Genomic DNA, 25,715 nt, shown 5'->3' on the forward strand with positions numbered 1-25,715 from the left:
AATATCTACATGATGCTATAAAACGCCTTTATTTGTGACACAGCAGCTGCATTTCTGGCAACAAATATCCTATTGTCACATCAGATCCCATGAAAAATCCACAGGAAAAAATCCCACCCTCTCAGAGTGCAGCAGGCAGAATGAAAACAAAGAGCCTGGAGCAGAGTTCAGCCATCCTCCTGCCCCAGTGTGGACGTGTGAGTTCTTTTCTGTATGAAACCCCTAATCAGTTCACCTCAAAACCTATTAGGATCTGCTTAAATTAAGCCTAATTCAGGATTTGTCTTCTGCACAATCCTCTGTTGAAATTGAAGGATTAAATAAATAATGAAAAGGAAGCCAAGTGCCTGAAGGGAGACTAAAGAAAGATTCAGAGAGACTGTTGGCAAGGGCCTGGAGTGACAGGACAGGGGCAATGGTTTCACACTGACAGACAGCAGGTTTAGATTGGATATGAGGAAGAAATTCTTTACTCTGAGAGTGATGAAGCCCTGGCACAGGTTGCCCAGAGAAGCTGTGGCTGCCCCTGGATCCCTGGCAGTGTCCAAGGCTGGACAGGGCTCTGAGCAATCTGCAATAGTGGAAGGTGTCCCTGCCCATGGCAGGGTGGTGGAAAACAAAGTATTTGAGGTCTCTTCCAACCCAGGCCATTACATGGTTCTGTGAAGTGTAAGTTTCTAAAACTAACCTCAAAACAACCTGACCAAATGGGATTGGGGCTGAGATGCTGCTTTTCATGCTATTCTTCCATGAGGCTCTTCTAAAGTGCCTCAACCCACTTCCAGGTAGGGTATGAATCTTAGGACAAACTGTGCTGGTTCTTTTGTTTTTTTAATCTCCCCTGGCTTTCCTGGATCAGCTGCAGGGCATTCAGAGCTGCCCTGAGATGTCTTTTTTCAGCATTAAAAAGTGTTGTTCAGTACATCCAAGTTCTTTGGGTTCAGGATGAAAGCTCCCAAGGAGAGCAGCCTTTCTTCTTTGTGCTTTCTTTATTCTTTCTCCCCAGCTTTTAGGTGCCCAGTGACCATGTGCCCTAAACCATAAGTATCACCTGGCCATATATAACTTTGTGGAGCAGCTTTAAAATTCAAATATATTCGATGGTCATCTTTATCCTTGAAATAACATCTCTGGATTGGGGTTAGGGGTCTGTTCCATTTGCTGTCTTATTTTATCCCATCCATTTTTTAGCATCTAGAATTTTTGGAGTCTGAAATGATCACAGAGTTGTGACAATTGTCCCAGTGTTGTGCTCTGGGAGCTGCCTTATCCTTCTCTCTCCTACCCTTTTCCCTCCCCCAGGCTGAGCCCAGCTCTGCCAGAGGGACATTTTCCTTATTTGTGGACAAGCACAGCTGGGTGAGCTGCCCAGAGCATGCAGTGCTCTTTGCTATGATTCACTCTTTGTTTTGCCAACATGTTATTTTTTAGAGTGGGTAGCACATCCTCCTGCTGTCTTGGGATAATTTTATAAGGCAGCTTTTAATAGAGTTTCTTATATCTAAAGAACAGCGCCTTTACTATGAATTCTGGCGTGCCTAAGAATTTGGAGATGGAGAGTGGGGAAGAGGAATGTATTTTTTTTATTTTCTTTTTGAAGTGAGTAATGATTTGACCTGCTCTGTTTCAGTACATGTTACCATGGCGATGACTGCAGGGACTACAACATCCTTTCCCATGAGTAACCACACCCGGGAGAGAGTGACGGTGGCCAAACTCACGCTGGAGAACTTCTACAGCAACCTGATTATACAGCACGAGGAGAGGGAAACCAGGTACTGCCTCTGCTTCCTCTCACCCCTCTGCAGCTTTTCTTGCTGTTTGTTCCGGGGCACTTCAGTCCCCAGGGATGGGACAGCTCAGGGAAGTTTTTCTGAATGTGGTGGCAGGGAGTGAATTCCTAGAGGGCACAGGCTGTCTTTGGGGGGAACCTGTGAACGTCCCAGTCACTGAGTGGTTAAGGAGATCCACTTCTGATGTTTTCATGCAATTCACCTCCTCATCAGTTATTTTGTGGAAACTGCTCTGTGCAGGGTGTTATTTTTCAGTACATGTGAGGTTTCTCCTTCTTTGTGAGGTGGAGGACTTCCAATGGCTCTGCATGTGCCCCAGGGAATGAGCTCTGCAGAGCAGCTGAGGGGGTGGGAGCTTGGTTTGGGGTAAGGCAGTGGCTTGTGGTGTCTGTTGCTGCTCTGCACCATGGAGCTCATGCCAAGGCTCCCAAACCCTGCAGGAGGGAGTGGGTAAGCGACAGGGAACAGGGCTGAGAGGTGTTTCATAGGGTAAGGAAAGGAGGCAAAGAGCTGGTATGGAAATAAGTGGCAGCAGAGAAATGAGGGGTTGATGATGGAGGGTTTGAGAGTTCTCAGATGGGCAGGAAGACTTTTGAAGATAATGTAATCCCCATCTGTTAATTTTGCTTGGGTAGTGCTGCCTGGTACTCCTTGAATAGGAATATGGGATGGTCATCACCACTCAGCTTCTCCCAGTAGTGCCCAGTCCCGGCTCTGAGGTGTGAAGTGCCGCTTGAATTAGGTGTCAAAGCACCAAGTGTTTGATTATAATAAATGTTGTGTTGGATTGTCATTAGTGTGTGAAATTATCATTCCCCTGGTAATATGTTTTTAATTGAAGGGTTTTCAGTCAAGCAGCAGGGTTTCTCTCTTCATCATATTTAGTCATTATTCCATGTAATGGAGTTGCTTCTAGTTAGGAGAATAGACTGTCTATCAGGGGCCTGTAATTTAGAGGATCCTGCTGTACTTCCCAACGTGCAGAAAGACACCAGCAGCCTGGCTCCAAGCCTTTGAATTCTTGCCTGCTGCAGGGCTGCTGAAAGTAACCAGCCTTCAGAAAGTTGCACCCTGGCAGCTGTAAAGGAGCATCCTGTGGGTGGAGAGAAAGGAGTCCTGCAGCCACACTGCCATGTGCTGACCCCCCCTGCCACCTGTGGGGTATTCCCAGGCTTTGCTCCCCTCTCAGAGCCTCCCAGCCTGGCATGGCACTGGTGGAAGACTTGGAGCTGTGAGCCCTCCTGGCCTGGGCAGGGCACAGGAGGGAGAGAGTGGTGCATCCAGGGGGCAGAGTTTAGTTGGCATGGGAGGAAGTGGGGCAGGACCAGTGTGTGACTTGAGAGGGAGATTGTCACACAGAGGGGATGGAAGCTGGAGCTGGCTGGCATGTGGAAGATGAGATAGAAACAGTGAAAAAAAACATTTTTATTCTGGTTTGTAATCCTAATTGATAAAAACAGTCTTAGTTCAACAAGATATAATGACTAATGGCATAATTTTTCATATATGTTTAATGGCTGATTCTGCAACTACATAAGCATGTGCTTAAATTTGCTTCTACATTTTCCTCAGCTTTGTTCACAAATGAGTAACTGGGTGGAGTGGGACTGTCTGCCTTCAAATTTCCATCTGAGGCAAATTCTTCAGTACTTGGAATATGTGAAGCAAAGGTGTTGACTTGCTGTGGTGTTATGTTTGGTTTTAATAAATAATAAAAGGTGCAATCCTCTGTTTCTCTCCTTGGCAGACAGAAGAAGCTGGAAGTGGCTATGGAAGAGGAAGGCCTTGCAGATGAGGAGGTAAGTACTGCTTAAGTAACCTTAGAAACTGCTTTGCTCTTGTCCCACTGCTTCAAATGGGCATTTGAAGAGCTCACAGAAACATCAGCCAGCATGACAGGTTTTATTCTGTACATGAGTGTTGCCCCTGTTAATAATCTGTTTATGTTAGGGAAGCTGGGAATAAGCTTGACTGATATTTGAAATAGCTATCCAAGGCTTTTCATGCTACCTGTAGTTCTGATGAGACATGGCCACAACAAGTAGCTAGCAAGCTTTACAAAGATAAAAATTGCTTGCTGTTGTATTTGGTAAGGGGAAAAAGTGGTATGTGGTTAGAAATGGGTAGAAAGCAAAATGCTGACCTGTTTTTTCTTGATTTAAACAATAAACCATCATACCTTTGCTCCTTTTGGACACAGATGAGGAAGGATCTCAGTCTGGTTGCCACCTCACAGAACTTCAGCCAATAAGTTGCTTTTCTGAGGTCCATTACACCATGTCTGCCTTCAGGATAAGCTGGGAAATAAATAGGAAGAGTGTCTCAGTCGTTCTGCAGTTTTTGCTGCTGCTGTAACTCCTGAGAAGTGGGAAAATGAGTGTGTGTGTGTATTGCCATCTTGTGGCTTTAAAGGATGCTGTAATCCCAGCACGGAGTCTGGCAGGTGCCTGATCCAGACACCTCCTTAGCAGACTCTGAGCTCTCAGCGTCTTTGGGTGCAGTATTTGTCTTCTCTTGAGGTGAATCACGGTGACATTTTCATCAGACAAAATAGATTATGGCATTTGGACAGATTTTTCTTTCAGAATCGGTTGTTTGCCTGACATAAACCAAATGGATTTTGTTGTAGGTCTGTAACCAGGGCCTCTGCTGCTTGCTGAGCTCCTGTTACCTGTCATCACTTAGGGTACAAGTTTCAGCTTTTATTGATCCTTCACACTGCCCAAAATTAAGAATCCTTGCCTCAGGCGGTTACTTTGGCCTTGGGACTGATACATTTTGTTTGAACCAGTATGATAGTTTTTCTTCATAAATTTTTTTTAATAACTAAGTAATAAAAATAAGATACCACCACCCACCAAAAAAAAGGCGAAACTGTGCCTGAGGCTTCTGTAGAAAGCCATACTCAAGGATTATACTCTGAGAAATTCAGAAAGAAATGTAGAAAGAGCAGTCTTTCTCCTGCTGGGATTCCAGAGAACAACTTCCCAGGAAGGGTGGGTGCATATCTTGACTGTCTTCTGCCACATGACTGACAGATTCCTATGTCTGTGTCCTCAGAAAAAGCTGCGCAGGTCACAGCACGCTCGCAAGGAAACAGAGTTCCTGCGCCTCAAGAGGACCAGGCTCGGCTTGGATGACTTTGAATCCTTGAAAGTCATAGGAAGAGGAGCATTTGGGGAGGTTTGTGACATTCTTGCTTGAACATGCGATTAAAATGGGATTGACCACTGTAATTAAACATTCTAATGACAATTTAATTAATTGCTGTATTGCAGCTTTTTGTACCGTTCTCCAAGTGTGATGAGTGTGGTGATTAATGCCATGCATTCATTTCCCAAGGCTTCTGGAAAGACACTTATATTCCCATGGCATCCCACACTGATGTTGCCCACATGGCCCTCTGCAATTATGGATTTGCAGTGGCACAACCCCTCTTGATAAACCTTTCTGCCCTCTGTCACATCAGTTGTTTCTCCTCCTGAATTTTAACCTACACAGTCCAAGCTACCCAGAATTCACTGTGCCTGCTGACTTTTCCTTAAACAAAAACTGTCCCTTGTTCGTGTTAGTGTTGTACATGGTCCAGAATAATTCCTTTTCAAAATTTATAATACTAAAATATGTTTTGAAATATTTAACAAGAGAACTTTTCCATACTTGGCAATTGGGAGGGTTCCAGTGGATTTCTGAGGCAGAGAAGACTGACTGGGTTCTCTCTCGGTAAAGGTCCGCCTCGTTCAGAAGAAGGATACTGGTCACATTTATGCAATGAAGATACTGAGAAAAGCAGATATGCTGGAGAAAGAGCAGGTTTGTGATCCATAAGTCCCCTAAATTTCAAACTTAGCCTTTCTAGACAATGTTTTCCACCTTTGAAAACCCATACAATAGTCTGGCAGTCCAAAGGGTCTGTGGTGTTGCTACCACAGCACAAAAGCAACAGAAGTTAGGAAATAAGGTCATGCAACTGCATTTAAAAAAATACTTTATTTACAACCAGTTTGGAACAGTGACAAAGATTTTCTTTTTCTCCCCTTATCAACACGGAGCTTATTGAATCTGTAAAACTGCATTTCAAGGAAAATGCTTCTGGAGAAATAATCTTGTGCAAAAGTAAAACTGGACGTATTTGATGTTTTCGTTTAAAGAAAACCAGCAAAAATCACATTGTTCATCAGCATTATCTTCCTTGGGTTTGCTTTATAGTTGGGTTCATCTCGTTTGGGGTTTATTAGTTTTGATTTTGTTAGTTTGGTTTGGTTTTTACTTTTTAGCTAGCAATTCACTGTGAGGACACAGCAAGTACTTTAGCATCACAAAGCAAAGAAATCAAGTGTGGCTGTCTCAGGAGATAAAAGGACTTTTTTCATACTATCCAAACCTTACCCATCATTTGCACATCATTTCCTGGCAATAGTGATACTTTTTTTTTTCCTGGCACAGATTATTTTGTCTGCTGCAGCTCATGCCCTGAATTTAGGGAACCAGAGGAGCAGCAGGGTGTGCAGAGCAGCCAGGACTTGTGTGGTGCTGCCCCCATTTCAGAACCTGATGTGGGAAGGAGCTCTGAGCTCACACTCTGCATTCAGTTTGGAACAGTGACCTTCCCTGGCCAGTGTTTATCTGCTGCAATTTTCATGGCCTGCCTTGTTCTGTGCAGAGGCAACAGAGGACGCGTGTTAAAAAAAAAAAAAAAAAAAAAAGGAATTTCTAATATTTTTTTCCCCAAGCCTGGTAGCACTGAGAGAAATCCTGGCTATTTTTAAGCAAAGTTTTCCTGTTGTATTTTAGAGCTGCATTGTGGAGATGAGGGTGGAAGGAAATACTTTCTAATGAGACAAAATAAAGCCAGATAAATCCTGGCTGGAGTGTCGCCTGCAGAGGGAGAACCTTTGCCCCATGCAGCCCTGTGACAAGATTCATGGGAAGATGTTCCTCACCAGTAGAACTGGGAACAGATGCAGAAGATTGCTGCTTTTCTTACAGCTGTCAAGAAATATTTTTCCATGCATATATCTTTAATTTTTCCTCCAGGATGAGGGTATGTTGTAGTGAAAAGACACACCCCTCCACCCAATCTCCATTATTCTTAATTTCCAGCAAATGATGGGGTAGCAGCTTTCCATGTATTTTCCAAAATCTTAGCTGGAACTTGAATATCCTGAGTAAGGTCAGATATTCCTGAACTTGCACTTTTTCCACCAGCTTTGTCAGGTCTTTCTAACAAACAGAACCATCTTAACAAGCTGTGCTTTGTGTTTCTAGAGAAACCCTACGTTCCTGTAAAAAATAATAGAAAATATGAGTATGGAAAAAGGTAGAAAAACAGTTCCTTTGCTAAAGGTCATGAAAATATGCTGTAGGGCTAGGATGTAATGTGCTGTTCCTTGTTTAAATATTTCAATATTTGCCCTTTAATAATTTTTTTTTTTAAATTTTAGGTGGCCCATATCAGAGCAGAAAGAGATATTTTGGTTGAAGCAGATGGAGCCTGGGTAGTGAAAATGTTTTACAGCTTCCAGGATAAAAGGAACCTTTACCTGATCATGGAGTTTTTACCTGGAGGTAAGCTGGGTGTTGTGGCATCAGGTGATACAGGTATTTCTTCCTTAGCTTTTGTTGGCAGCTTTATAAAATATTAGAAAAAAAAAATGTTGTATAATGTGTGAAAATAAACATGTTAACACTCTTTTAAATGAAGTTCCAGTCATGTGACTATTCCTGATTTTTAGGGGAAGGAAAAAGGTTGAAGGGGTATTAAATGGACTTAAATTAAGTAATTATTCTAATAGAAATTTCTGCTTTCTATGACTGAGGCTGTTATCAGTAAAAACAAACCAAAAGAAAAGCCCTTGTTCAAACAGTTTGTGCAATAAATTTAACATGTGTAAAAATCCACTGTGTTTTCCCAGGCTGTTCAATTAAAATTCCTATTTAGGATTTTCAACTAAAAATAGTGAGTTGGGTTTGTAGGTCCTTGCAGTAATAGTTTTATGATTAGTAACTATAAGGCCAGTTACAAGGTTAAATTTGGATTCTGCTGGGGTTTCTTAGAGTTTTGTGATTTAAAATGTTCTGATCCCTAAGCTGTATTTTCTTCTCTTTGATGAGGTGATATGATGACCTTACTAATGAAGAAGGACACTTTATCAGAGGAGGAGACCCAGTTTTACATTTCTGAGACAGTGTTGGCCATTGATGCCATTCACCAGCTGGGATTTATCCACAGGGACATCAAACCAGACAATCTCCTGCTGGATGCTAAGGCATGTACTGGGCTCACAAAATGCTGGTGCTTCCAAGATCCTGCTGAGGAGCAGTGGGAGCCACTGGGGCCACCCCAGAGGTTTAAACTGGCTGGAGGGAAGGCAGGGAGTGCCCAATGTATTTTACTTGGAGAACACCAATATGTTTAAACAAAGCCAAATCTTACTCAGAAGCCTTTGAACCATTTTAAGGGAGAAAACCCACTCAGGATGACCAGACTCTGATATTCAGACACATTAAAAGGTGCATCATTCCTTTCATGCATCTTGAAGTAGCTGTGAACAATTTAGACAATGCTAAATGTTAAATTCCCTCAGTTCCATTTATTTCATCACCCACTGACCTGTGGAGACTCCCTTGCTTAGACTGACCATGCTGGCTGTGAAATGCACCCAGTAAGCATCACCAAATCATGGAATTATCTAGGTTGGAGAAGATCTTTAAGATCATGGAGGCCGGGAATTATCACAGCATGCACAGGTCTGTCAGGTTTGATGGGTTCTATCTGCACTGATGTCTGGAAACCTGATTAAAGCCAAGGTTACTATCAAAACAAAGCAAAGGAATTTTGTCCTGGAGGCTTTCTCAGTCACAGTGGTATGCAGTTCAAAACAAAACCAGGCAAAGTAGCTGCCCTCAGCTGTTGAGAAATTGTAGATATAGCTATTTCTGGGAGGCCATAGCCTGTTGGAGGGAAAACAGACCCTTCCAGTACACCAAGGTTCAGTCTTTGCTTCCCTGCTTGTCCTGTGCCAGTCCATCATGGCCTGAGAGGGTGTGTGCAGTGATTAAAGCCCTTTTTTTTTTTCAAGCACTACGTATCTAAATAATGATTTTGTGTTCTCTGATTGTTTTTTTAGGGTCATGTAAAGCTGTCTGATTTTGGGCTCTGCACAGGTTTAAAGAAAGCCCACAGAACAGAGTTCTACAGGAACCTCACACACAACCCACCAAGTGACTTCTGTGAGTATGAGCTGTCCTAGTTTAACATGTAAATGGTTTTGAGCTGCAGCTGTACATTGTACCTGTGTTTCTGCTGGGATAAGCAAGATGGGGCAGGCTGATTGCATTTAATTGGAAAACTGGAAATGCTCGTTTCTGGGTCATGGGAGCATTTCACAGGCAAGAAATTATGATTTCTGCAGTGGTCATGAGTTTTGCACATTCATACACAGATATGAACACTCATAATGCAATGTAACTATATTTTAATGTGTTTTTCATAATGTTAGTGAAGTTCCAGAACTGTTCGTTCAGGATGGGCATGGGTTCCATGTGCCAAAAGGACTGAAGTTAGTGACAGTCTCATGAAACTTTTCAGAAGCTGATCTAAAATATTAGCAAGTTCTAATTTAGAATTGCTGATGTGTGTCCTACTTACATGAGTTTCAGGTATGCATTGGACAGTAGTTATTCTCATGGTCCCATTTTCAGTTATAATCAAGTATTTGTTTCTAGACTAGGGTTCCAAATACACAAAATAGTTATTTAAAACTGGAGCCCTGTAAATCTTTTTTCTCTTAATTCTCACAAATACATTTGTTATTTAATAACTGCTTTGTAAATTAGCATTTCAGAATATGAACTCAAAGAGGAAAGCAGAAACATGGAAGAAGAACAGGAGACAGCTGGTGAGTTAATTAAATAACATATAATTCTTGGATTGCTTTTAAACTAGTTACAGAAAGTGTTAAAACTCAGTGCTAATGCTCCAGGTTTTTAAAACCTGCAAGGCCCTCATATGTGGCTCTCTAGAAGCTCCCAAAATCACAACTAACTCAAAAGGGGGTCCAGGCTGGAATAGCAGACTCTGCTCTTCTCTATGCCTTTGTTTGTCTCGTGAGCATCTGTCCCAAGCCCTCAGGTGTCCTTGGCCCCGTGGCCAAGCCGTGTGTAGACTCCTGGCTCTGATTCCTGCAGCTCAGTCACAAGCAGATGTGTGGCTGCAGGATTCCTATCCAGAGAGCTCAATCTGCTAAATGGAAATGTGGGGGACAGGCTGTGGGAGGGTGCTGCTGCTGGAGTGCTCCAGCCTGGGTTTGTGGTGAGGATGGGGGACTTGTGGCATAAACTGAACCAAAGCAAGGTGTCTGTCAGTCATGGCATTTCAGACTTTCATGCCTGCCCATGATTTTCACCAAAAAAACCTCAGCTGTCAGATTTTGGAACCCTTTATTTTTCCAGACCCTTTTTCAAAAGTGATCTACTGCAGAATTCCCCCAAAGCTTTTTGTGGTCTCTTCTTTCCTCATGAAACAAAATGAGATTACATTGCAGCCACCACACTGCCTCGTGGGGCTGTATTTCACAGCCTCATTCCAGCCTGGAATTAGATCTCAAAAAGAATTTATCTCAAGTCCAGTAAAGGCTGATGTGGCAGAACTGTGTGGTGAAGAACAGTGCCACAGAGGCAATAAAAGGCCAAAATGACAATTTGCATCAACACTGTTGGAAAAGGAGCCACATTTTTGGTTTTCCACTGGTTCAGTCCTAAATATCTCGGGTCTGTTCAAAGTGTTTCTTTAAGGTCAGACAAATTAAAGTAAAATATTTTTGTGGCAAAACTGCTTTTGCGGGATTTTTATGGTCTTTAAGGGTTTTTTTTTGTTGGATTTTGGGTTTTTTCTCTCCCTCCTGCCCCATTGAAGATTTTTCATCAGTAAAAAATTCCCAATACATGGCTTGTGTATCATAAGTGTCACACTTGGGAATATCCCATTGATTATGCCATTAAAAATAAACAAAGACAACAACAATAGGACTTCTTGGGTATTTTTGTAATGCATCTACCTGAAACTTAAGCTAAGGTGACCTTCTGATATTGCAGTTGCAATATTCTGTGATTTCATCATGTTAAAGAGGATGATTTCCATTTATTTTTGACGTTCTCTGTGTTTATTAATATAGAAGAGTAATATTCTTGGGACTTGAGTTTCTGTAAATTCTCAAATTAAGCATTCTTGCTCACCCAAACAACAAGATCCTGTATGCAAATACCCAGGAAAAGGTATTGCAAAATACCTTTTAAAACCACAGTATTTCTCTTTTAAAGAGATTATTCCTTTTTTCCAGGCATATTCTACCGTGGGAACCCCAGACTATATTGCTCCAGAAGTGTTTATGCAGACTGGGTACAACAAGCTGTGTGACTGGTGGTCTTTGGGAGTGATTATGTATGAAATGCTAATAGGTATGTTAAAAACCCCAACTTAAGAGTTGTTCAAAGGTAACAGAACCATTTGTTGAGACGAGCAAACCCCTGGCTAATACTTGTTATATTTGGGAGCCCCAGTGACAAAAGCAGAGGCCCAGGTCACTGCTCTCCTGGAAAAAAGTTTATTAATTGTTTGTTTGTTTGTGCAGGGTATCCACCTTTCTGCTCAGAAACGCCACAAGAGACTTACAGGAAAGTTATGAACTGGAAAGAAACATTGGTATTTCCTCCAGAGGTGCCCATTTCAGAGAAAGCAAAGGATTTAATTCTAAGGTCAGTAAGAAAAACCCAGTTCTGGCCTCTTGCCCAGCCAGGGTCATCTTCCATCAGGGTAAATTTCTGTTGTGTGTCAAGGAAGCTTTATTTTGGAGAAAAGGCTGGTTTCTTCTGTCACCATCCTTGATGGATTTGTAAAGTCTTTTTCCCTTTGCCACTTGTTTAACATGAATGAATAAGCTGGAATGATCTTGATTTGTACCATGGTATAAGGAGAAACAGAGCAGACCAAAAAAGAAAGTGATCAACACAGAACTTTTTTCTTCTCTGAGGTGGCAAGAAAGAAACCTCTCACCAGTATTTAATTCACTGGACAGAAATCCTGGGATATTTTGGATTTATTGACTTCTTTCAAAATGCCAGTTTTTAGTTTGCACTGAGGCTTTTGTGAGGGTTTTGGGGACAAGCTCAGGCAGAAATGCTCTCTTGTCCTGGGAGGGTTTGGGGGGAGTACATTGGTTTTGGGTTTGATTTTTTTTTTTCCCCTTTTTTTCCTTTTCAAAGCTAATGTTACAGATTTATACAATTTTGTTACAGGCAAAAAGGGGAACATGCTTCACAAAACTAGAATTCATAATTTGTTCCAGCAGTGCTCCAGTAACCTACAAAAACATAACAAATACACCAAACAGTTATCCTGCATCCAGCTAGCAATACTAACAGCTCAAATAATTGAATTGTCACTAATCCTCGTGAATGAGTCTGTGTCAAACAGTTAATATTGCATTTTCAGTATCTATTTCTCTACTGTTCTGCTCAACCTTCCTTGTCAGCATCCCAAGCTCTCTGCTGAGCAGAGCATTACTGCTGAGGATTTCTTCCTCCTCAATCCTAACAGTGTTGGGGGAATTTTAAGAGATTTCAGTGTATTTGTTAGCATGTCTTGCTCATGCATCTACTTACACAAAGACTACTTGAATTTATCATTGCCTACACAAGTAGAAGGGTTAAAACTGGGGTAAAACATCTTAGTTATGGGTAATCTATTAAAATGAGGTCAAAACAGGTTGGACAGCAACCACCCTGGGCATTTTGGGTACTTTATCCATTACAGCTTGGACAAGTTAGGCAATGTATCTTTTAGCTTAAAAGGAGATGCAGACAATGCTAAAGGGCTATGGAGAGAGATAAATCCAAACTAAAACAAGCTCAAGTTCAGACAAAGCCTGACAAATCCTGTGGCTGAGTGTTCTTACAGGTTTGAGGTCTGTTGTTAATCCTTGGCACCACCCAGCCTGCTGGGCTGCAATACAGATACAGGCAGGTTTTGTTCCCCACTGACACCCAACTACAAGCAAAAGAACTTTAATTTATAACTGGGTACCATTTATAGCCTAACCTGCTGTGCTACACATGCAGAAGATGGCTGGGATTTATTGAATTCCTAGGCAAATGTTGGTATTCCCATCTCCTGGATAGGATACTTAAAAGGCTTTTCCAGTCCAGAGGAGAAGGGTCAGCCTCTGCTTCTCCCTGGAACAAATCCCTGAGGTCACTGTGTTGCTGTCAGAGAGCTTCCACCTGCCTATTTTCCTTCTTTAGGATTTTAGGCTTTTCCTTCTGGTCTGCTGGAGCTGGTAACAGTCCCCATCTTGCTAATCCTCTGTCTCCAATATCACCTTTTCCTTCCTGCTATTTCATGCCTGCTTCTCATAAACCAACAATTTCTTGTGGGGTCTGAGCAGAGGTTATGCAGCAGGGCTGTATCAGAAACAGGTCCTGAGTCTTTGTACCACCTGCACCTCTGAGGAGAGGGAAGGGGAATAATAGGAATATGACACGTTTGGAATGGCCTGGCTCACTGGGATTCCAAAGCAGACATCAGAGAGCAGTCCTGATTTACTAAGTATATCTATTCTTCTTAGTTTGACTGTGAGATGGGGATGTTTATTTAAAATAGTTGAGAGCATGCTAGGGCAGTTCTCAGTAGTAGGGATTTAAGCCTCCATTCCAAAGTGATCTTACCAGGACCAGAACATGCAGCAGCTTTTCACAAACCTGGGAGATGGGGATACAGCAGTTTAGAAAAGGTGTCAGTTATTGGCATCATAGCTTTTTCTTTTGTGATTTAACAATGTTCTGCTTCTACTGTTTCCCTTCTCTCCCAGATGCAGTGGGCTGCTTTGATGTTACCCCAAGTGATGGAACAGTTTGACAGAACTTCTTGAAATTCTTGATACTGGATACTGTTGCTTCTGTTGGAATTTATCATAATATTCGCTTTGTTTTTTCCCCTTTTCCAGGTTTTGTATCGACTCAGAAAACAGAATTGGTAGCAACGGAGTAGAGGAAATAAAAAGTCATCCATTTTTTGAAGGAGTAGACTGGGGACATATCAGGTATATATATACACATGTGTTTTACAGGGAGAGTAAAAGCCATGAAAGCAAGAATTTCATGCAGTGTGATGTCAAAGACAATTTTTTCCAATTTATCTTTCATTAGAAAGGCAGTAGGGAGTTAACACTGAAGGTTTTCTGGCCTTGCTGACATGAATAGAAATGGTCAGAGTTTAACTGACTTTTAGATACCTCAGATTGTTCCAGACTGCCCAGAATGGAAAGAAATGGTTGTAGGGTGGCTGTGGATTTAATTGTAAGTGTAGTAATTAGAACTGTGGTGAGTTTAGAGGTGTAAATCACTGCTTTTCCCACAGTGCTGTGTCCCAGTGTGAACGTTTTGCTGGCACAGATTCCTTGGGCATTTTCAAAAGCCACCTTAGAACTCCTTCAAGGGCTCCCTGACTGTGGAGGTGCTGAAGCAGAGCCAGCCTGGTTTGGGAGGGAGATGCTGAGTGTCACAAAGAGCAGCTACAGTCCAAAGGTTTTGGATGTGGTCCAGGCTCATCAGCACTGGAATTGTAAAGCTCTGGGTGCAAGTACAATCCTGCTGGGCTGGGTTTGTAAAACAGGGTAACCACAGTGGTGGCTGGTGACAAGATCAGGGTGATAGCTGTGTGACAGACAAGTGTGGGATGCTCTCTCACTTAAAGATGTTTGCTCCAAGCCTGCCAGGAAGACACCAATGGGGACAGGGAACCAAAAAATCTCCCCAAGGTGTCAGCAAACAGCAGAGTCAGATTCATCTGTGATGCACTCAGTGGAACCCTTGTGCTCTGCATTAGGGAAAGTTGTAAGTGTAAAAAGCTACGTTCAAACTGGAACTTAATGTATCATTTCCTAATATTCACTCTCCTGGCATTTGTCTGTATTTGCAGGGAAAGACCAGCTGCAATCCCTATAGAAATCAAAAGTATTGATGATACTTCCAACTTTGATGAATTTCCTGAGTCAGACATTTTACAGCCAGGTGAGACTGCCATTGTAAATTCCAAATCTCCATCTGTGACATGCCGGAAGACTGCACAGATGCCTTTGTTGTTGTTTATATTAATTTTTCTGATGCCCCAACCAAGTTCATCTATAGATCCAGTCTTTATATTTTCTTTGAAATATGAATGTAAACCTGTGATCTCTCATAGCTGCAAAGCCCAGAGATTTTAAGAGTCCAAACTCTAGGTAAAAATGGTTTGCACAGTAGTGAGCACAAAAAGCAGTGGAGTTTTCTGCCAAGCAGCCTGCCTAACCAGGTTCTGGTACAATATCATGCACTGATTTGCTTTTCATCTTCAGTGACTTTTGAGGTTTGTGCCAAACATAATTGTTGAGATATTTGTGGGTAAGAATTTTCAGACAGTTGATTATTTAATGCAGTATTTGATGAACCTGAGTTGCTCTGTAAATCACTTCAGGGTTTTTTTAAGTTGTTGATTTCTTTTGGCAAGTTACAGGAAAATTTCATGTGTAAAAGGCTTTGTTCTATGACATACAAGTAGTCCCATGTCTCATTGTTTTCAGTTACTTGAAGATTGGCAGATGCTTAACAGTGATTAATTGCTGTCTGCTAAGTGCAGCTGTGTTAACAGCCATAAGAATTATCCAAAAGCTGTTGTTTTTTGGTTTTTTTTTCAGTAATGGCCTTTATTTAATGGTGAGGAAGTTTGTCCTTTTGATGCAAAGCAACACATCTCCAGTGCCTAAGCCGGTTAAATCCGTATTTGTATAATGCCAAGAACATTTATATTATTTTGGCATTTCAGACCCACTGAAAATGGTACTGTACATGTAGATACCTAAAAGTCAGAACATCAGAAATGTCGTGAGGTTTGTAATGGTGTATCCTGTGGGTGTGTTAGAGGCTTCTGCCAAGGTTTAGAAACCTGGTAGAGTGTGTAGACATAATTTTTTTTTAAAAGGCAAAACAAAAACCCCCCTTTTTCTGCTTAAGAGTTCTGTGCTGAAATTATAACTCAGACCATTGACAAAAGGCAACTGACCTGTTTAGAAACAGGATTTCTTCCAGGAGTTTCTGCTGACTAAGGAAATAAGAGTTCAGGGCTGTTTAGCTCTGTGAAAAGTCCTCTCAGAAGCAGCCTGGGTTTAACTCTTAATGTGTGTTTGCTTTTGTTTCTGAATTCTAGTGCCAAACACAACGGAACCTGACTACAAATCCAAAGACTGGGTTTTCCTCAATTACACCTACAAGAGGTTTGAAGGGCTCACCCAGCGTGGCTCCATCCCTTCCTACATGAAAGCTGGGAAGTTGTGAAACAGAACACAACCCCCCAAAGGAAATTGCAAACACAAACCTCAGGTAGCTGCATCACCAGGCCCGCTTGGCGTTAGTTATCAACACATCGACTGGTGCGCATCGATTTCACACAGAAATTCTACAGGATTAGGATTTCTAAGACTACTACAGGAATTAGTTGGCAGTGCCAGCTGGCTTTTTTTTTTTTTTTTCCTTTTTTTTCCCTTTTTTTTTTTTTTTTTAATATTTGAATATTTTGTTAACTTTATTATACAAAGGTACTGGAATAAAAGGAACGTGCATCGCTTTTCCTGCACTGCCTACGTGTGGATAACGGTTAATTATGCCTCTCTGTACTGTGGCTTTGTTTGTACTGTAAACCATCTAATCCACCCAGGAGGGAAACATATCATTTGATGCAGCATTGTTGTTGTACTGCTCAGCTGGTGGGGTTTAGATATGCAGTATAAAGAAAACTGTCCACGTTTGCAAACCTCTCTGAGCAGTTGTTCAAGGGTGTTCCATCTGTGGTCTGCAGATCCCCCATGAGTGTAGCACATGGAATTACTTTAAATAGCAGTGTTCTCTGGGCCTCCTTGTGTCCTGTGTGCCCTCTCTTGCCCTGAGTGCAGGACTTTATCAGCCTTTCATCATTATCCCTTTTGTCCTTTTTCCCACAGTGTGTGGCAGTGAGGCAGTCCCTGTGATCTGTTTAGTGGTATTTCTGCTTTAAATGATCATTGGCAGTATTGCTGTTAGAAGTGATGATGCTTGCTGGCAATTTCAGAAAAAAAAACGTAATCTGAGTAAAAAGTATCAATATTTTTAGCAGAAGGGAAGGGTTCTTATATGAAGTTTTGAGGAGATGGTAGAGTTTCCAAGACTGCATTCCTGCCTCTGCTCTAAAGCAGATCATCTTTGAGCTGCTCATAATTCAAACATTCTCTTCTCTCTGTGCAAAATGTGTTCTAGAGAAGTGATCAGATTGGTGCTTTTTCTTTTCTTGCCTCCCTGAGCAGCTGCAGGCAGAAGGGATCCTACTCTAACCTCTCCAGAATTGCAGCTTCTGCTCACATAGAGGAAATGGAGTGTCTCACTAGATTCAGACTCTCCAGTGGACTCCTTTTCTTCCAAGATTTCCACCTGGCATGGCCATGGGATTAGAAGGGATCAGCTGCAGCCCAATTTCCAGGGACCAGCTAAATGTTCTTGTGGCCAGTCTGCAGGATGGTGACAAGCTGACAGCCAAGCCAGGTCTCCTTTCCCTAGGCAGAGGAAGCAGAAGCAGAAATACCTCCATGTGCAGGCTCTGGTTTTGTTCATCAGCCCAGCAGTAGTTCAGGACTGAGTTGTATTGCCTAAGCAGTTTGCAATTATCTGGTCACTGCCAGATATTAATTCTCTGCCTGTACTTACAGCTTGTCTGCAGGGCTTTGAATCTGTCACAGTACAGCAGAATCTCTGCTGTCATTTTCTGGTCAAGAGATGTACAGCAATGAACAATTCCCCAGTGACTGAACAAGCAGAGTCACTGTTGCTGTCTTCCTCCTCTGAATACCAGTGAAAGGCACCCTAAAACCTCTGCAGCTTCCTCTGAGTGGAGCACAGGATGTTTTGGCATACAGCAGGAAAGATTCCACTGGACAGACTTTGGTAGCAATATGGGAACTACTGTTATAAAGCCATTAGAGAAATATTTAGTGTTAGGCACTGTCAGCTGTTCTGAATTATTTGTATACTCTGAAAAACATACTGGAATGTTGATCTGTTGCATAAAGAGCCCATTTGCCAGCAAGGTTTCTGTGCATCAGTGCCTGTGATGGGCAGGTATTCTTCCCTGATTCAGCCAATATCCCTGATCCAGCCTTTCCTCCATGGTTTTGTCTCCCCTGAAGCATCTAATATCTGTTGTTTATACCAAACAGTTTCAGTCTTCAGTTCCTCAAAGAGAAGTAGCCACTGCCTCAGGCCCATCCAGTGTTAAGAGTAAAGCTAAGCTGAGCTGCCTAAATGCTGGACTGAGGTGGGAACAGCTCCTTGATCTCCCAGATTTGCTTCCCAGACCTTAAACCAGTTAGCATCCCTGTACTGCTGTTGGGGCAAGTTCCTTAAAAATTCTCTGGTGTTGTTCTTAGCCTTGTCAGAATGCTGAGGCTCAACCTGTGGCCATCCAAAGGCTGTAGAAAAACAATAACTCACTTAAATCCACCTTTCAGGCATTGTTCTACAGATCCTGAGGCTTCTCAGGAAAGGAAATGCCTTTCCTTAAGGCCTAGACTCCAAAATGGAGAAGCTCAGGCAGGAGAAAAAAACTCCTGAGATGCAAACTTGGCCTCAAAGGACACTGCTATTCAAAATAGTTTTCATTGGTTTTAATTTCCAGTCTCATCCATGGGGCACCGTGTGCACTGGAATTGGAATTCCTGGAACCACCACCTCTCAGAAGAGCACAGTAACCCCATTAACTGCAAAGAAGTCTTTGCTCAAACCTGTTGAGACAAGCTCAGTTTCATGGAAACTGCAGATGCTCAGTGTTACTGGTGATTTTTTTTTTCTTGTGGGGCTTAGGGGAGGGCAGAAAAATACACATTTAATTTAAAGCTATCTATTAAACAACTCTGTCTGTACATACTCACTGGTTTACAAACTTGGGAAAAAGCTCAACCCTTCTACTTGCAACACTAAAGATAATACTAATTTAAAACTGCAGATGATTAATCATATCAGTGCTCACATAGGAGTTATATCCATAAGGAAACAGCCTGCAGCCTATCTAGCATAAACTCCTGTATTGTGATAGTTGAGTTTTTAAATTTTTTTTGTAAACATAGCATTATTTTAATCAGTAAGTCAAGTTAAACAATATTAACTACTGCTTTTAGGATGATAGGGCTTTTTTTTTCTAAAGGTGAAACTGTGACACTGTAATTGATTAAAGAGAACAGCAGATTAATCTACACTGGCTTTCAAAAAACAATGGAAGTGCAACATATCTTTAATTTTGGAGGTTTTTTTCTGTCTGATTCCTTTGGATGGTTGTGTGTTTTCCTTTGGCAATGTTTGTCACTGTGCCATTTATTTTTCTTATTCTTGGAGTACCAAAGATCCTGAAATGGCTTGATGATTGCAACCATGTGAAAATTTATTTTCTGGAAGTATGTTTTGTTAAACTTTTGTTAAAACGTGGAATTGTGTATGCAAATTGTTATCAGAGGTTTGCTGGGACATTTACCTATTCCAGCAGGGAAAACTTGATGGAAGTGGAGAGCCTGAATCCAAATTCTGAATTGGAATTCCCTGAAAGTGGGGAGGAAGCTTGGATTGGGAACTGCAGCTGAGCTTTTGCACCTCGTTCCATCTCCAATCATGAGCGAGTGGCCTTAGGTACAGGACATCAGCAGAGGTTGTCTCATGTGCAAAAGGAGTTTAAAAAAATTGCCAGCATTCAGAAATCAAATCTTGTTAATACTGCATTTGCACTGTTCAATTTGCCTTGCTGGAGAGTTATAGAAGTGTTATTTTTATAGGTCAATTGTTCCCCACCTGAGCCGCTGGAGACAGTCTGGGATAAGGGCAACTTATCTGCCAGGGGGAAGTTCAGCTAGAGGGCACCAGGAATGGGCACTGGGAATAGCACTCAGCTTTCAGCCCTTTCCCCAGGGGTGGCATTCCTCCTGTGCCCAGCAAGCAGGGCATGCTGCAGTCTAGCCCAGTAATGCTTAGGAAGTGCTCTCACTTTCTCAGTAGCACAGGCAACTACAGGCGTTGTAACACACTGTACCTTGTCCTTTTACTGTTGGGATCTCACAGCAGCTCGTTCTTGGAGTCAAAATGGCAACTGCTATATTTTTCCTAGACTGTTTCATTAGTTGTGGTTGGGAAAGTTACATAGAAGCATTATAAAAATTTATATGAGGCTTTTTACAGCATTTGAGAATAAAAGTAGCATTCTTTTTGTAAAGTTGCAGTTTTTGTTTCTTTCACCCCAGCGTACTGGATTTCTTTTCCAGAATTGGAGACATCAAAGGAATTGAGATCCTATTTTGTGGATTCTCATCTTGAATTTCACGGACAACAAAACACCCCAGTGTCGTTACACTCAATCAGAAAGTAGAGAAAGCAAATATTCTTTGACTTGTCCCACCTGCAGTCACGTGAAGAAGCTACTTTTCAAATGGGTACTGATTCTTCTCCAGAGTCTTACCTTCCCCATAGGCTGTAATTCATCCAGGAAAGACTTCCAGGGGCAGTTGTATCCTTTGATCCATTATATAGAAGCCTTTCTGCCCTACTGTTCCACTTTCCCTGCCAAGTTCAGAGCAGCAGCAGAAGCAGTGAAAGTTGTGTAAAAAGATGATCAGAGTGGAGCAGCTGAAAGCCATGAGAAGTGAGCAGACATTGTCTGGAGCCCTCCTGAGAACATTAGGAGGCCTCTCTCCCTTCCACTCCAGAATTGCTGCTCTCAGTAAAGGTAAAAATACAACAAAAATTTTGCTAATTCTATTTAATGGGATCACCCTTTTCTTCCCTTCACTTTGCATGATTGTATGGTAGAGCTACACATCGTAAAGAAATACAGGTTTAGTTCTTTACCTCCTTGCATTACCAAATCAGGTATTCCTCAGAAAAAGCGCTTGAATGGCAAATATGAAGGCTATGCCTTCAGCATGGGTAAATCTCTTTTTAAATCTTATATTAGTTTAGAGTTTGTAAGACATACTACAAATATCTACATTTTTCATTCCTTTGTACCTAAGCAAAACAATAATGTTTTGGACAATAAAAGGCTTTTTCTGGCGATCTTCCTAAGGAGGGAGAAGGGAGGAAAATCTAAAACTGGTTGTCTGTCTTGGGAGTGGGGACAATAGTGGCTCCCAGCTCTGGACTAGGCAAGGGTATATTTGCAGTTCAGGAAGTGCTTAATGTGTTTGGAAATGTAGAAGGCTGTCAGGCATTGAAAGGGGTTGCCCAGGGAGGTTTAGAATCCCCAGGTTTTTATAAGGAAGGATTGGATGTGGTACTCAGTGCTCTGGTCTGGGTGACAAGGTGGGGATCGGGCACAAGCTGGACCCAACAATATCTTGGAGGTCTTTTCCAGCCTTCGTGGTTCTGTGACTCCATTGCTCTAAGGTAACGTGATTCATCACACATGTAAATTTTAAATATGGGAGAGGTACTAAAATGCCTGCCCCACAGCTGAATTTCCCAGGGGAAAGCAGGTTCTAAGGTGGGTGCAGGCCCTATTCCTTGTGAGCCACTCTGGGTTCAGCTGTGCCAGGCTCTGCAGCGTGGGATTCCTGCTCCGAAAATCCACCAGCTTCCAGGTGCATTAATACTGGGACAGCTGAAGGGAAAATGGATGTGTCTGTCACACACTGAACTGGCACCAGGGTTTGGACACTTCATCACTCAGGAACACTGCTGCAGTGGGTGTGAGAGGAAATTAATCTCTCCAGCGCAGCAGGAGCTCATCCCTGCCACCTCCTGCTCCTCCCAGCACCACTCCTGGGTTATCTGAGCCCTTGGAGGTCTGTGTTCCTGGGGGAGATGGGGCGTACAGACTTCAATCTCCCTGTGCTGAAGATGGAATGAGCACAGGGTTCTCTTTTCCCAACCAAGCCCAAACTCTGCTAGGAACAGTTTGTTTCAGATCTGAACCGACCCTTGGAGCCACATCTTGTTTCTGTACCAGCTGCTTTAGTCTGTTTCTAGTGAGCCACCATCTGCTGCGGCTTCTCCCTCCTCCAGGAATACGTGCTGGCTCTCCATGCAGCCTCCAGGCAGTTCACTTCCACTGGCAGCATCTCCTTCCCCTCCAGGTGCCTCTGCCCATCCTCCCTGCTCCAAAGACAAAATCTTTCCCCTTTGTTTTAACATTTCCTGCCCTTGGAATTGAAGGATGAGGGCGGCTCATCAGCAGAGTGAGCGCTGAGCCTTTGAAGCTGTTGTGTAAAAGTGTAACCATAGCCCCTGCTCCATATCTTGGAAGAGAAACTGCAGCTACAGAGAGAGTGTTACAGATACATGGAGGTAACACCATGTCGCTTCCTTCCTTCCTTCCCTCCCTCCCTGTGCAGGACCTTCACCCCAGCATGGCTGTACAGGCCGGGAGATGGAAGTGATGGAGCTCAAGTGGAGGCAGATGCCAAGATATTCCCCCCAACCTCGTCTGGGCACCTGTGGCCATGCACAAAACCACCTGGGAATGGGAGCAGTGATTTACTGGGAATGCAAAACTTCAATAGTTTCGGACACTTCATTCCCCCAGTTCTACTTCTGACTTCACTGTATCTGCTCAATACTAGTGGATGATCAGATAAGAACTTCAGTGACTTCTTTTGATCAGGACAGGGTGAAATCATTGGCAATCTAGACACACACGTCAAGATCTTCAGCAGGCTTTCTTTGAGGTCTCATCCAACTCCCACTGACGTCAGCAGAAGATCCCTATCTAAAGCCCAAAGAAACCAGGAACAAGGATGGTCTTCAAAGCAAATTGGTTGCTGATGCCATGTCTTGGTGTTCCTTACAAATGAGACAAAAGGATTTTGCTGTTTATACAACTCAGCTGGTTGAAAAGCAGTGTGTGGAGAAGGAGGTTTTTTGGCTTCAAACACAATGGTAACTCACATGGCACTTCTGCTGTTAAACAGGACAATATTACCTGGTTTTTAATAACCAAAATCAAACTAATGCCTTGAGGAAACTTGCAAAATATACTATTTATTTAAATGCCACTTTTAGGCTCTCATTAGACATTCAAAAACTACCAGCTTCTGCCAGAAACAAAAAGGCTATTTCAAAACTGAAGATTATTTTGTATTTAAATCAGAAGTGACACCATCAAATTGAGAAACTTTGGGGCAAGAGATTTACAAGAAAAGTATTATGTTGTGAGCAAAAACCTTGCAAGCCTGGACTCCAAAATTAAGCAGGCACTTTGGAAAATGTTAATCCTTTTGATTGTCTTTAATTTTGTTAGAAAATCGTACACTAAATTGTCATCCTGCTGGCTCCAATACTGAGATTAGAGAGGGATTCAGATGTTTTCTCAAGCTAAACTTGTTTCATCATGAAAGGAATTTGTCCATGACTCCCAGATGTCCAAGGCCAGAGTATATTCCTGTCACAATCCAGTTGGATACTGCAGAACACAATCCATGCTCCTGGTATTGTGCCAGCACAGCACAGTTCGTTGTTAGTGAAGCCTGATTTTTATTTTTTGGTGCTGTTTTTTGCTTCTCTGAGGGGCTTCCATAGTAATTATTGAGCACAAGTAATTTTAAAGAGCCTGTTTTTACTATTGGCCAATGACAGTATGATTATGCTATTTATATAATTTTTGAAGCTAAAGACTCTCTGATTTGGGGAAGAAATATTGCTTTTAAGTGACAGCAGATTTCGCTAATACACAGACACAGAATTTGAAGCAAAGTCAGTAAATTGCTTGTGGTACCCTTAAAAGTAATCCAGTGACCTTCAAGCAAAATAAAATAGCAGACTGAAATAGATTTAAAAAAAAAAAAAAAGATTAATTCTTGTAACTAGTTAACTTGTTCATATGTCCTCTACAAAACCACACTTGATTCTATACTTTCAGCTATATAAAGCCATGGTCTTAGGGGAAACCATAAACATTAATGTTCTGGGAGAGAAGGTTATGAAAAATCTCTGTTTGTACTTACAAAACTGAGTCACTTCAGTTTCCTGCTATTAAGTTTCAGCAGAAAAAAATTCTCTGGCTTGCCCTAAGCAGTCACTCAGGGGTGTTTTTGTGAGAAGTAGCACAAATCACCCTAATAAATGCAGAGTGTCTCCCAGTGTTCACCCTCCCAGGTCTTGTCAGTGAAGTGTGTGTGGGGCCAGCTTGGTCCCAGCAAATACACAAAGAGATCCACATCACTGGGACAGCAGCTCCCAGGTGCTGGGAAACAGCTGAGACTGCCATGCTTTGGATGTGAAAGGAGAGGAAAAAAGGAGGAATAATACAGACACTTTAACTGCTCAATCCCAGGCTATTATTTAACTGCCCCGAGGTTTGATTGTTATTTTTACCCCTTTAGCACATTGTTGTATAAGTTGTTTGGAGAAAAGAGGCTATCTGTGGCTTACATAAAGCGTTCTGTTCCCTATTTTATTGCTGAAAGCTACTCAAGAGAAAGTGCTCACCTTAAAATGGGGCAAAAATATCAAGTGTGGCCTACTCAAAATTAGTGCCTTACATAAACTGGGATCCTGCTCTGCCAAGACTGGAGGCAAACTGTGCTATAAACACCAGTTACTGTCATGTATTAAAGGTTCAGCGAAGAGCCCGATCATCACCTTTGAATAAGAAACAAGAATAAGAAATGATGTCTCAAATATGTGTTAATGATCTGGTAGCTCTTTATGTTTGTAGGAATTATCCAAGTGCTGGCTGACTTGACACTGACCGTGGAGGAGGAGCACGACAGGCAGAAATACTGCCAAGAGACTGATCTGATTTTCTGACCGAGTGCCAAAAATGTCCACAGTGAGTTGCAACTGCACTAAAAAATATGAAATAAAATGTGAATCAGGTACAGTAGTTCTGTTTCTAGTGAGTCAGTTAAAAAAAAAAACCCAAAGATTTTAAATGTCCTCATTAATGTTCCCATGTGGAGAGTTTGTATTTAATAGCTGTTTAGCTATTAAGCTTGTTAAAACAGTTTTGGGGAGCTATTTAAATGTTTAACTCATCAAGCTTTATAACAACAGCCATCTTCAGCTTTCTGTGGTTCCTGAGTCCCTGAAACATTTTCAGTCGGTGTGGCTGACTCACTTCTGAAATCCCCCTAGCATTTGGGTGTCCATTGATCATGCAGACCTGGAGGAGTGAGCTCCCAGCTTCAAAACTGGGGCAAGACAGTATTTTAGCAGGACAAAAGATGACATTTAAGCTTCCTGGGAATAAATCCTTAAAAAATTTTCTCAGTATCACTTGTGGTATATGAATAAAATAAGTGTGCATTAATGCTAGCAGTTTTCTCAAAGACAGCAACAGCATCTTAACTGATTTTTAGCGCTGCCTTCTGTTTTTTATTTCATTTAGGGCAGAAAGGGCTTGCAATTCCTTCTGCTCAATGCAAACTCGACAAGACCAGCTGAACCCATCATGATGGAGATATACATACATATATATAGATATATGTATATGTATATATGTATGTATGTATATATATAGTTGCAGTAGTAACAGTGGGATTACATAGAACATAAAGCTCTAAAATGAAAAGTCAGACTTCCAAGGGAAAAAAGTACCCTATGAAGAAGTGTGCATTGAGACTGTCACAGAAGCACCATGGGATTTCTTCAGCAGCACCCCCAGCTGGGAGCCACGATTCCCTGGCCTCTTCCCTGGAATATTCTGTCAGAGCCATGCACCCTCTCCTTCCACGTGCTCTAATCCTTGGGCTCTGCCATGGGCAAGATGCTGAGCTGCCCACTCCCACACAGACAAGGAGCTTCCACATCAGATGGAAAATGTACTGGGAGCTTCCAATTATAAAAGATGTCACGAATGGAGTTCAGGACCATGTCTGAGGAACCATCCTC

At 42.1% G+C, this 25,715-nt stretch overlaps 1 protein-coding gene across 3 annotated transcripts in view; it reads left to right on the forward strand.

Annotated features, from left to right (window-relative positions):
- STK38L (serine/threonine kinase 38 like) overlaps window positions 1–20,103 on the forward strand; it is a 45,343-nt gene extending 25,240 nt beyond the window's left edge. For all 3 annotated transcript variants that reach the window (XM_021538682.3, XM_077783183.1, XM_021538684.3), the window contains exons 2-14: window positions 1,631–1,775; window positions 3,541–3,592; window positions 4,854–4,976; window positions 5,523–5,606; window positions 7,238–7,361; window positions 7,908–8,062; window positions 8,924–9,026; window positions 9,633–9,694; window positions 11,135–11,252; window positions 11,426–11,549; window positions 13,796–13,891; window positions 14,770–14,861; window positions 16,033–20,103. In XM_021538682.3, the coding sequence (XP_021394357.1) occupies window positions 1,642–1,775; window positions 3,541–3,592; window positions 4,854–4,976; window positions 5,523–5,606; window positions 7,238–7,361; window positions 7,908–8,062; window positions 8,924–9,026; window positions 9,633–9,694; window positions 11,135–11,252; window positions 11,426–11,549; window positions 13,796–13,891; window positions 14,770–14,861; window positions 16,033–16,160 (1,395 nt within the window). In that variant the 5' untranslated portion in view covers window positions 1,631–1,641 and the 3' untranslated portion in view covers window positions 16,161–20,103. The remainder of the gene's footprint in view (window positions 1–1,630; window positions 1,776–3,540; window positions 3,593–4,853; window positions 4,977–5,522; window positions 5,607–7,237; window positions 7,362–7,907; window positions 8,063–8,923; window positions 9,027–9,632; window positions 9,695–11,134; window positions 11,253–11,425; window positions 11,550–13,795; window positions 13,892–14,769; window positions 14,862–16,032) is intronic.
- Window positions 20,104–25,715: the final 5,612 nt, after the last annotated feature.

This window comes from Lonchura striata, chromosome 5 (genome assembly GCF_046129695.1).
Source record: "Lonchura striata isolate bLonStr1 chromosome 5, bLonStr1.mat, whole genome shotgun sequence".
Taxonomy (NCBI): domain Eukaryota; kingdom Metazoa; phylum Chordata; class Aves; order Passeriformes; family Estrildidae; genus Lonchura; species Lonchura striata.